At 56.0% G+C, this 10,675-nt stretch overlaps 1 protein-coding gene across 3 annotated transcripts; it reads right to left on the bottom strand.

Moving 5' to 3' along the window:
- Nucleotides 1-679: 679 nt before the first annotated feature.
- Nucleotides 680-7,188, bottom strand: FST (follistatin). Of its 3 annotated transcripts, none has more exons than XM_081133278.1 (6): nt 6,723-7,178; nt 4,615-4,806; nt 3,970-4,188; nt 3,444-3,668; nt 2,563-2,793; nt 680-1,826 (listed from the first exon to the last, which is right to left on the bottom strand). In XM_081133278.1, the coding sequence occupies exons 1-6, from the start codon at nt 6,805-6,807 to the stop codon at nt 1,744-1,746; spliced, it is 1,035 nt and encodes a 344-aa protein (XP_080989404.1). In that variant the 5' UTR covers nt 6,808-7,178; the 3' UTR covers nt 680-1,743. The 3 variants fall into 3 exon arrangements, with proteins under 3 accessions (XP_080989404.1, XP_080989402.1, XP_080989403.1); XM_081133276.1 differs by having other exon boundaries at nt 2,563-2,790; nt 6,723-6,899; XM_081133277.1 differs by having other exon boundaries at nt 1,707-2,117; nt 6,723-7,188.
- Nucleotides 7,189-10,675: the final 3,487 nt, after the last annotated feature.

Below are 10,675 nucleotides of genomic sequence, written 5' to 3'. Positions count from 1 at the left end.
CTCGCTGTCATTTACTCCCCATGAAACGTGGACATCATTGTGGAAGTCCACCTCCATCCTTTCCTCACCAGGTCCCCATCATCCCAACACTACCATGCCTGTTTCTATAGCTGACCGTCTGATATCTGCAATGTGCTTAGCCTATTTCCACTTTTCCTTGTGACATGCCGTATTTTAAAGATCTGAGATCCACTTTATTAAGCAAGATAAGGGGTGCCTCTGGCTACGAGGAGCTCGAAACAGGAACAGCCACGGTGGGGTTTTCCAAGAGAAAGCTTTACGCTCAGCACATCGCAGGGACAACCACGTCTGCTCTTACGAAGGGGTTGTTGGACCTCAGGTCCCACTGTCCTTCAAACTCCCCAGGGTGGTTTGTAGGTCACCTTGCGTTGGAGGCGACTCCTACCCTGGCCACTGCATTTCAGGGATATCTCATCTCCATTTCTCAGCAAATGTTGGAGGCGACTCCTACCCTGGCCACTGCATTTCAGGGATATCTCATCTCCATTTCTCAGCAAATGTTGGAGGCGACTCCTGCCCTGGCCACTGCATTTCAGGGATATCTCATCTCCATTTCTCAGCAAATGTGTTACATCCATTCTCCCCCAAGAGCCCAAACAACTTCTTTGCAATCATGAGCGATGGAGACCATTGGCTTTTAAAAATTTTTTTATTTTTTCACTCATCATTTATTTACAAATACACATTATAACTTTTATATACATTGCACATTTACATGGTAGAAAAGTACAAAACTATATATTTAAATGAATTTATATTTAACTTGCCATGTTTGAAAATATAAAATTGCATCAGAAAAAAGTATTATGAAAAGCAAGAAACTTGAACTGATAAAGCTCTGATATACCTTTTAGTGACACACTGGTTGAAATGGAACTAATTGAAAGGTACAGGAGAGCAGCTTCGAGGAAACGCCTAGGAAAGGTTAGCGTGTAGCATCCCTCCCTCCAGTCCCCCGACCCCCATCGCTCAGTTTCTTTGGATCTGTAACATCTTCAAAGCACATCGTTAGAAGTCTAACGTCGCTGTCACCTGTCTCACTAACGTCTCCATCACCAGAGAACTGAAGGCGGAGTTTCCTCAGAGATGCACCCCCTGTACCTCTACTTGAGCCAGTTACAATGCCTTTTGGTCAGTCAAGATTCCTTGTAAACAAAACCCGAGGGAGCGTGTAACGCACAGAACAGGCAGCAGAGAATCCAATAAATAAACATGACAAACTGACATGCGAGTCCGTTAAGCGAGAGGAGTCAGACGGCGCGGCGGGGGCGGGGCGGCGAGCGAGCGGTCAGGAATGGACTTAAATGGTTTACAAGGAAAAAAACAGCTTTCACTTTACAGGCAAGAGACCTCACAATAAATAACAACTGCTCTTCCTTTCACGAATAAATTTCTTCAAAAACAAGGTGTACAGTCAACCAGACATTTTATGTATAAATTATAAAACATGACACAGTATAAATAAATGCCTACAAGTCTCAACTACGGGCCTCATCCAGTAGACCTCACAACGACTGCCTCTCCGTGTCCGAGGAGTGACAAGGTGGCCTGGGAGAGAGCTTGAGGACAAAGGTCCTTTACGTATAGTTTTCCCCCCAAATAAATAAGCATACACTTATTTACAGTATGGACAATATATATTTTTTCTTTCCTTATTTTTTTTCTTTCTTTTTTTTTTTTTTTTTGCCAAGCGGCTATGCCAGCGCTGAACGCTGGCGGGGTTCACCACTCTAGAATGGAGGATATAGGGAAGCTGTAGTCCTGCTCTTCCTCCTCTTCTTCCTCCTCGGTGTCTTCCGAAATGGCTAGATGGGGGAATACAGGGAGCTGTCGTTTAGACACGGACTACAACAGCGCGAAGCAGCTCAGTGTACGTTTCAAAGCCCTCTGATGCAGCCACATTACAGCGTTGCATTTCTATGTGACTTGCAGTGAGATGCTTTTTTTTTTTTTTTTTTTGGCATCTGCTGTTATGCAATAAGTTTAAAAAAAAAAACAACTTAAAAAAAAAAAAAACACCAAAAACCATAATCTATGAAGTCAAAAACTGCAGAAAGTTCTGAAGAATCAATGGCTCAGGTTTTACGGGCAGATTCCTGAAATCAGATAAAAAGCGTTCTTGTGTTCTAGGTATAACTGCTTGGGGTCCTTACTTCAGAGTTAGTAGAGACGACTGCGCGAAGCAGCCGCCCGTGTGTGATAGTACAAAGCTGCCTTTGAAAAAGAAAAAAAAACACACGAAACAACAACTTTTGAAGCAGTTAGCTTAGATTCAAGGGTTAATAAAGCGAACAGCAAAGCACATGACGAAAGCAAAAGAATTAGGGGCAAATGACCGGCAATAGGATTTTAGAGGCAACCCCACTGATGATCACTGGGCAGGTTTTAAAAGTCAGGAAACATTCCAGGGCGTTTTCGGTGCATCACTGAATTGCTGGTGAAACTGAGCAGCTACCTCACTTAGACAGAGACGAGCTGCTAACGGGGAGGTTTTGTGCCCGGGAAAGCCTTAAGTCGTAGCAAGTGTAAACCAGCACTTACAGTTGCAGGATCCGGAGTGCTTGACCTCCAGCAACACGCCCGAGGAGCAGGCGGCCTCCTTCATGGCGCACTCGCTGGCGTAGGTGGCGTTGTCGCTGGCGCAGACAGGCTCCTCGGACTTGCCGTCGGGGCACAGCTCGTCACACAGGGAGCACCGGCCTCGGCCCACCTTGAAGTCCCACAGACACTTTTTCCCGCCAGTGCACTGGATGTCTTCACAGGACTTTGCTTCTAGGATACAATATACCTGTGATGAGTAAGCTGATTCCCTGCCCCCCTTTCTCCGCTCGCCTATCGTGAAATGTAAACACAGAACTTAACATTTTATTACTCACGAACGGGGGGGTAATAAATACATGATGCAAAAACGCTTCATAAAACTGAAACGCACACAAATCCCCACAGTTTCCTACATGCTATGTGTGTGTGAAAAAGGTATTTTTGGATCAGGATTTCACAGGGTCCTAGAGTTGAATATGTATCTGATGATTCCCCACAGAGGGATCTTTAAAAAAAGAAAGAATGCCATCAGCTATCAGAACCTAATGACAGGTTTTAAGAACTGTTAAATAATTACTTCTTGCTTCCAGCAAGTCTAGCACCTAAAGGAATGTGTAAAATTGAGCGAGTTCTAAGTTTTCTAAGACAGAAAATGGTTTCCTGTTTCTTTCCAGCATTTCAATATATAAGCCAACGTTCCGGAAGACATCGGCCTCCCTGAGAAATGCCGGGGTCCCTGGGGAGTCTTCCTCTCTCTGGCAAAGCTGCATTTGGGGAGGCGTTGGGCTTCTTTATTGGTGAACCCCACAGTGTTAACACTAGAACTAGCATTTTCGTTCCTATTTTCTCTCTTTGTTTCTCAGTCCGGAGGGAATACCTACTGATACATTTTCCCTCGTAGGCTAAGCCAATGGACCTGCCCAGCAGGCAGGTGGCCTTCCGCAGGTGGCAGGCACTGGAGTAGGTCACTCCATCGTTCCCACAGAGGTACTGCTCGGAGGAGGTGGGCTCCGGGCAAATGCGGTTACACGTCACACAGTAGGCGTTATTGGTCTGGTCCACCACACACGTGGAGCTGCCGGGACAGAAAACATCCCGACAGGTCTCTGAAACAAAGAGGGAGGCAGGTTAATAGGCACCTTCTGGGCCTCAGGGAGCAAGAATTTGATTATTATGAAGGAAATCTCCAAACGGAAGAGTCCAGCTTTCAAAAGGCACTTGGGGGGCCCCCTGGTTTTCAGGAGGCGCCCTGTGACTCTAGGTTGGTCCTATTTGTGTTCTTGAGGAAAAGTCTCTCAAAGTGAGAAAAGGGCTCCTTCACCCGGGCGTCTGTCTCACCGGCATCAGGCCCTCCCGGGCCCACCCCGCCCGGGGCCTTGCGGGGGGGGGGGGGGGGGGTCCGCTTACTTTTGCACTTGCCCTGGTACTGCACTTCCAGCTCGGGCTGCTCCTTGCACCGGGCCTTGAGGAGCGCGCACTCGTTGCGGTAGGTTTTCCCGTCCAGGCCGCAGACCGGGCCTTTCCAGGTGATGTTGGAGCAGTCGGGCGCGCAGACGCAGCGCGGTTTGTTCTTCCTGTTCATGCGGCATTTCTTCCCGGGTCCACAGTCCACGTTCTCACACGTTTCTACCAGTTGGAAAGAGTCAAGGATTAAACCGGGGCCAGGCGGGATGCAGGTCAGCAGGACCACTGCGGGGGGGGGGGGGGGGCGCCTTGCGCAATGGCGCAGTTGGCGCCGGAGGGGTCCAGGCTCGCTCCCAGAAGCCCAGGAGGGGTAGAGGGGGGAGGGAACGACAGTGGGCCTCGCCCCAGACCGAGATCCCTCTGCAGGAGCCTGGGGAGGCTGGCTCCACACCACCCCACTTGGCTAACCGGCCCGGAGCCTCTGCCGACCTTGTTTTGCGTAAAAGTGTGTAACAGGCAAGACTCCACCCGAGGGCTTCCCTGCGTCCCGGGGCGGGGGGCAGAGAAAGGGGGCCCGGCACCAGGCGGGGGGGGGGGGGGGCTGAGGGGAAGACGGCCTGCCTGCGGCTCGGGGAGGGGGCGCCCCACCTTTACAGGGGATGCAGTTGGGGGCGCCCCCGTTAAAAATCATCCACTTGAAGAGCGTGTTGTCGCTGACGTCCTCCTCGGTCCACGAGGTGCTCAGGCGGCCGGTGCTGCAGCACTCCTCCCGGCTCAGCTCCGTCTTGTACAGGACCTGGCAGCGGCCGTTCTTGGCTTGGCGGAGCCAGCAGTTCCCAGCTGCGGAGGGACGGGCGGGACGCGGGTGAGCGGGGCCGGGAGGGGAGAGGGCGGCGAGCGGGCGGGGAGGCCCGGGGCCCGGAGGGCGCGGCGTGGAGGGGCCGGAGACGGGGAGCGCGGAAAACACGAGGCGGGGGCGGGGGGGCCGGGGGTTGGGGAGGGCGCGGCGTGGAGAGGGCCGGAGACGGGGACCGCGGAAAACACGAGGAGAGCGGAGGGGGGCCAGGGGCTGGGGAGGGCGCGGCGTGGAGGGGGCTGGAGACGGGGACCGCGGAAAACACGAGGCAGGCGGGGGGGGGGCGTGGAGGGGTCCGGAGACGGGACCACGGAAAACACGAGGCAGGCGGGGGGGGGGGGGGGCGAGGGCTGGGGAGGGCGCGGCGTGGAGGGGGCTGGAGACGGGGACCGCGGAAAACACGAGGCAGGCGGAGGGGGGCGAGGGGAAGCCCAGACCCGGGGGCAGGGCGGGCCAGCGCCCCGCGCCCCAGCCCCCAGCCGCGTCCGTGTCAGTTACAGCGACCCAGACACAACACGTGCAGCCCGCGCTGACTTTTACTAGACTGTTCGCTTTTTTTCATTCGTCCCATTTCATAACCTGCAGCGACTAGAGGAGCCGATTAAGGAACTTGACAAAAACAGGACGCGACGGATGTTTTTACGCGTTGGTGTCACGTAGGCGGAGTGGGTACAGGACGCGACGGGCTGAGAGCGCGCGGGGCCCGGACGCACGCGGCGCGGGGCGAGGCGGCCGAGGGCGCGGGGAGACGGGGACGCGGCGGGCGCGGGTCCCGCGCGGCCCGGGGCGCAGCCCGCCCGACGCCCGTGTTGCAATCGGCCGGTCCCCGGACGCCCGCGGCCACCGCGCTCTTTCGAAACCCGCCGGGGCCGCTGCGGCGCCCACGTCCCGGAGGCGGCGAGAGGAGCGGGGCGCGCGGCGGGGGCTGCGACACGCGAACCACGGGCACCGGGAGCGGGGACCGTCTCCCCTCCGTCCCGGGAAAAGCGCAGGGGCGCGGGGGCGGCTTCCCACCACTTCCCGGCGACACGTACCTGCCCCAAACCCACCCCAAATCCCTGCGCCCCCCCTTAGCGTTCGCCTTGGGTCGGGCGGGCTTCTCACGAATCCGTGCAACTTTTACAATCATTGGACCATAAGCTGCTATGGTGATTTCTTTTAAAAATCTGCTCAAAGACCAACCGAAATAAACAAATCTAGTTTGTTGTTTTTTTTTTTAACTTCAGAAATTTACTTTCTATGCATCTCAGCGTTAAGTCAGCGGTGGGCTCCTCACTGTTCTCCAGAAAGTTAACAGTCAGAGGAAGGCGCCCAAAGGGGGGAAGAACTGTAAAGTACTCAAAACACGCCGGAGCCATAATTTGGGTCTTCCCCCCCCTTCAGGGTTGGGGGGGGGGGGTTGGAAGCAGCACTCACCGGGCAGAAAGCTGCTTCCCTCTAAAATTTCCTGCACCCACATTTCCAAGTTTGGGCAAAGTTTCTGAAACGCGTCCCCCAGGCACCGAGAAAATTTCAGTATCTCCCCCTCCCAACCCCAGTCATTTTTCACCAAGTCCCCAAAAGGCGTGGGACGGAAAGACGTGAGACTGCGGACGGGGGGCTGACCTCGCGGGGCTGCGGCGCGCGCCCCCCCGGAGCCCAGCCCGAGTCGGCGTCGGCGCTCGGGGCGCCCGGACCCTAACGGCCGGGAGGAGCGCGGCTCACCCCCGTCCCTGCGTAAGGGGACCCGCGCTCCAAACTCGGCTCGAGGGCCGCTGCCGGGTCCCCGCCGCTCTCCCCGCCGGAGTCGCCAGCGGGCCCGCGGGTCCTCGGCGAGCAGCGTCGCTCCGGGCAGCCCCGGGGGGACCGCGGAGAAGGGGACCCCCGCCCGGCCGAGCCCGCGCGCACCCCCGCCGCTTACCCTGGGCGCCGCGGTCCTCCATGAGCTGGCAGAGCAGCAGCAGCAGCAGGCAGAGCGCGCCGGGCGGGTGCCGGGAGCGGCCCATCGTGCGGCGGGCGCGGGGCGAGGAGCGGCGGGGCCGGGCGGGCGCAGAGGCGGCGGAGGGCGCAGCGATCCGGGCGCAGCCCCGCGCTCGCCGCCGGCCGCCGCGCGATTCAATGGACGTCGGGCGCCGGGCGCAGCCGCGCTTTAAAGGCGGCCGGGGGTCTCCGCCGTGTGCGGTGGGCGGTCTCCCAGGGTGTGGGGCAGCGGGAGGGCGGCCGCTGGCGCGGGCGTGCGCGGCTCCCGGGGGGCGGGGAGCTCTTAAAAGTTCAGTGAGAATCAGGTGACATTTCCCACCTTCTGGAAATCCTTCCCAATTATCTGCTGGAGGTGCCCGAAATCCAAGCGGCAGGAGGGGAATCGCCGAGTTCTTATTGCGTAGGAGCGAGAGGGAGGGGGCGGCGACCGGGGCGGGGGTGGGGAGCGGGGAAGAACACCCACTTCTAGGCTGCAGGCCGGCGGGGCGGCGGGTGTGAGTGTGAGTGTGAGTGAGTGTGTCTGCGCGCGCGCGGCGGGGGCGCGGGGGGGACCCGCCCCGCTCCGGGGAGACTCTGCCGGCGCCCCAGAGCCCCGAGGAGCCGCTGCGCATCCCGCCCGGGCGCGCCGGGCCCCGGGACAGACGGCGTTTTGTGTCTGGCTCCGCGCGCGCCTCGCTCGGCGGCCACCCCCAGCCCGGAGAGCCCGGGGCCGGCCGCTGCCCTCTCGGCGGAGCCGGGCCCGGGCGCGGCCGCCGGTCCCCGCGAGTCGGGGGCAAACAGACACGTTGAGCCCCTCGGGCCGCCCGCGCCCTTTCTTTCCGCGGCTTTCACTTGGCCGCGTCTGGAGCCGCCGCGCGCAGCCGGGCCCGACGTAGGCGGTCCGCCCCTCCCCCGCCCGGCCCGCTCGGCCGGCGAGTCTGCCCCCCCACGTCTCCCTCTCCCCCCACTTCTCCCTCTCCCTCCTCTCCCTCTCTCTCCCCCCCGGTTCGCGGAATAAAAAGATTGCAACATCGATAATGAACTTCTGTGCCCTCCGTTTACGAAGCACAGTGCCCGGCATTCTTCGCTGAAAGTTGGCGGGTCTCTCATTTATAACATTTTTGGCACCGCTGAATGAAACTGAGGAGGCGATATTTCCTTTTATATAAAACGATTACTTCACGGAAAATGCTATATTGTTTATCCCGGAGCCGCCTTTTACATGTCCCTTCTTTCGCTTCTGGAGCCCCGAGGACGACAGACCGCGAAGTATGCAGACAAAATTCTTGGACACTCGCAGGTCGCTGGGATTGTCTCCTGCGGACCTCGAGCCCGCCCCTCCCCCACCCGCACCCCCCCATCCCGCCAGACCGCCCCCCACCTCCCCTCTCGCCCTGCCCCCCCTTCCCACCCCCTCCACAACTGCAAATAACTCGGTGATAACAGATTTTTTTCCACCAACTGCAGGAGATAGTGCTAATCTTTTAATAAAAGATCCCATTACAATGGGATCTGTCTGGACAGACTATAATAGATCCCGAAATACAGCCGTGCTAATATTAGAAGACAGTTGTTTGGGTGCCTCTCAGACGGGCCCAAGCCCCCCTTTGAACGTGGGCGTGAGTCACAAAGCCCCGCGGCCGCCGCACCTGCACCGCGCGCTCCGGGCAGCAGGCTGGTAAAACCGGGGACCCCGCCGCTGCCTCTCGCTTTATAATGACGGTCCCGAGGGCGCGGGGGGGGCGGGGGCTGCTCGCTCCAGACGGGGCCGGGGCTCCACGGCCTCCTCAGCGCCCCAGGCCGCCTCCTCGGCCCGCGCGCCCGGGGCCCCTCCGCGCCCCTCCCGCGCCCTCCGCGCCTCCCCGGCGGCCGCGTCCCCGCTCGCGGGCGGCGCGATGTGTCGTGGTCTAGCGCCCTCTACCGGCGGGCGGCGCGCACGGCCAGGGCCCGTCCCCTCGCGGGCCGCGCGGGGGGCCGAGTTCCGCAGCTGGGCTTAGGTTTCCTTTCTGGGGAGATGGAGACCCGAGGGAGCGCGGGTTCCTCCCCGTCAAGTCTACCCCCCCCCCCCAGGGAAAGCTTAGTTGAAGAAAAGGAAGGTAATAATGATTGTCACTTGACTTTTTTTTTTTTTAATACAAATGTATCTTTTAATAAGTAGCACCCAGAGACGCGGCTTCTTTGTAGCTAGGTGTATCGAGCCGTGGGTCTAGGGCCGGAAATACTTGAAACATTGTAAATACTTAAAGGATCTTAAGGGTAGATGGTTGGGTTTAAAGCAGTGCTTCCAATGGCCATTAAAAGCATTCAAGACCCAAACGTAGTTATATGATTCTGTATCTGCCCCCTGTTTAAATAGATGCATTGGTCCTGAGTCTGCCGTAGCCTCTGGAAGCGGGGAAATCGGATTTTTGGCGGTGGGACGATCCGAGACGCTGAAATGTTACTCAGGCTGGGTCCTATGGAAAGCCAGCTTGCCCAGAGGAATGTAGGGTCACGCTTTAATCCGTAGTTTATTTTCTCAATCCTTTTGGGAAAATTATTTTAAAGACTATAATTTCTTCATAGTTTGTCACCTTAAAGCAATGATAATAGTGATGAACTGCCATGTTTTCGTTAGTTTTAACTCTTGCTCATTTACATGTGCATGTACATAAATATAAATATATAGGTTAATATAAAAAGAGCACACAGATATATAGGACCTCTTTTTTTTTTTTTTTTTTTTTGCAGGGGCGGAAATCTATGTCACTAAATGAAAATTAGAATTGAGGCAAATATTTTGGGTTAATCAAAATAATCCTAATCTGGATGTTTGAGCAAACGTATTTGGTTTGTCCACATAATTATTTAATTTATGTATATAGAAACAACCAGCGTCATAAAACATTTCTAAGTTAATTGAACCCAAGGTGTGTCCACACAATTCCAGTAGGATGGGTAAAAAGTAAAAATTCCTTTTCGGTTTTATATTTTGCCTGCGTAATGCCAAATACCCAGACCCGCCGACTGACTAAATCGGCGGCACTGACCAGTTGCTCTGGCATCCTGGACCCAAGGGGCCAGGCCGGGGCAGACACAGTAGCTCTCATTGTGACAACTGCCTCCCCTCGCGGGCTCCGAGTCAGAGGCAGACCCGTGCGGGACAGGGTGGCTCTGCGGGTCAGGGCTGAGGTCGCCGGCAAACACGCTGGAAAACACAAGCGCTGGGCTGCCCCTGGCCTTGTGCATGAGCCGCTTGCTGTTTGCTCAGGGATCCGGGCTCATCCTGTTTTCCAGCTGCACCTTGGATAGTATTGATCTGTTTGGGAGAACGTCTGCCCTGCATTGGTGCTGAGCAGGCCTTAGGACTCCTGGTGGCTCCGGGGTATTTTGGGGCCAATCTGAGGAAACGAGACGGGTCAATACTGGCTCCGTGTGGGCCTCGCGTGGGCATCAGCTAGAGACCCATCCGGTTCCCGGGGATGAACTGGCATCACACCTGCTCCGCGACATCACAGGCAAACAGCTGCCGTCCCGTTGACTCTTTTTATCTCCTGTAAATGTTAAATATTGGGTTTGTAGATGTCTAAATGGCAAGGGCACATTTTAAAATAAAAAATGCCTTCTTTCATTTTTGTTCGGCTTCTTGTTCTTTCCCCTTCTGCTCTGCCAAAAAAGTAAATGTAAATTATGAGAAACACAATAGGACCACTTTGTAACTGACTTTCCGGGCAGCACACAAAAAGACTGCTGTTCTGTGATTGTTTTCTTGTCAGCTTCAAAAGCTATCTCCCTTCTGAAGTTTATAAATTTAAAATATTAGAGTTTAGCAAGTGATTGAATCTAACTCCCAAGGAAGCTGTTTGAAATCATATGAAATGGTGGTTTGAGACCAGGACTGACCTGGTTAAATTTCAGTCCCTAAAAAAGAACATG

This window comes from Miniopterus schreibersii (genome assembly GCF_964146895.1).
Source record: "Miniopterus schreibersii genome assembly, chromosome: 3".
In the NCBI taxonomy this organism is placed as follows: domain Eukaryota; kingdom Metazoa; phylum Chordata; class Mammalia; order Chiroptera; family Miniopteridae; genus Miniopterus; species Miniopterus schreibersii.
The sequence above is the reverse complement of the archived record's forward strand: the minus strand, read 5'-3'. Positions and strand labels throughout refer to the sequence as shown.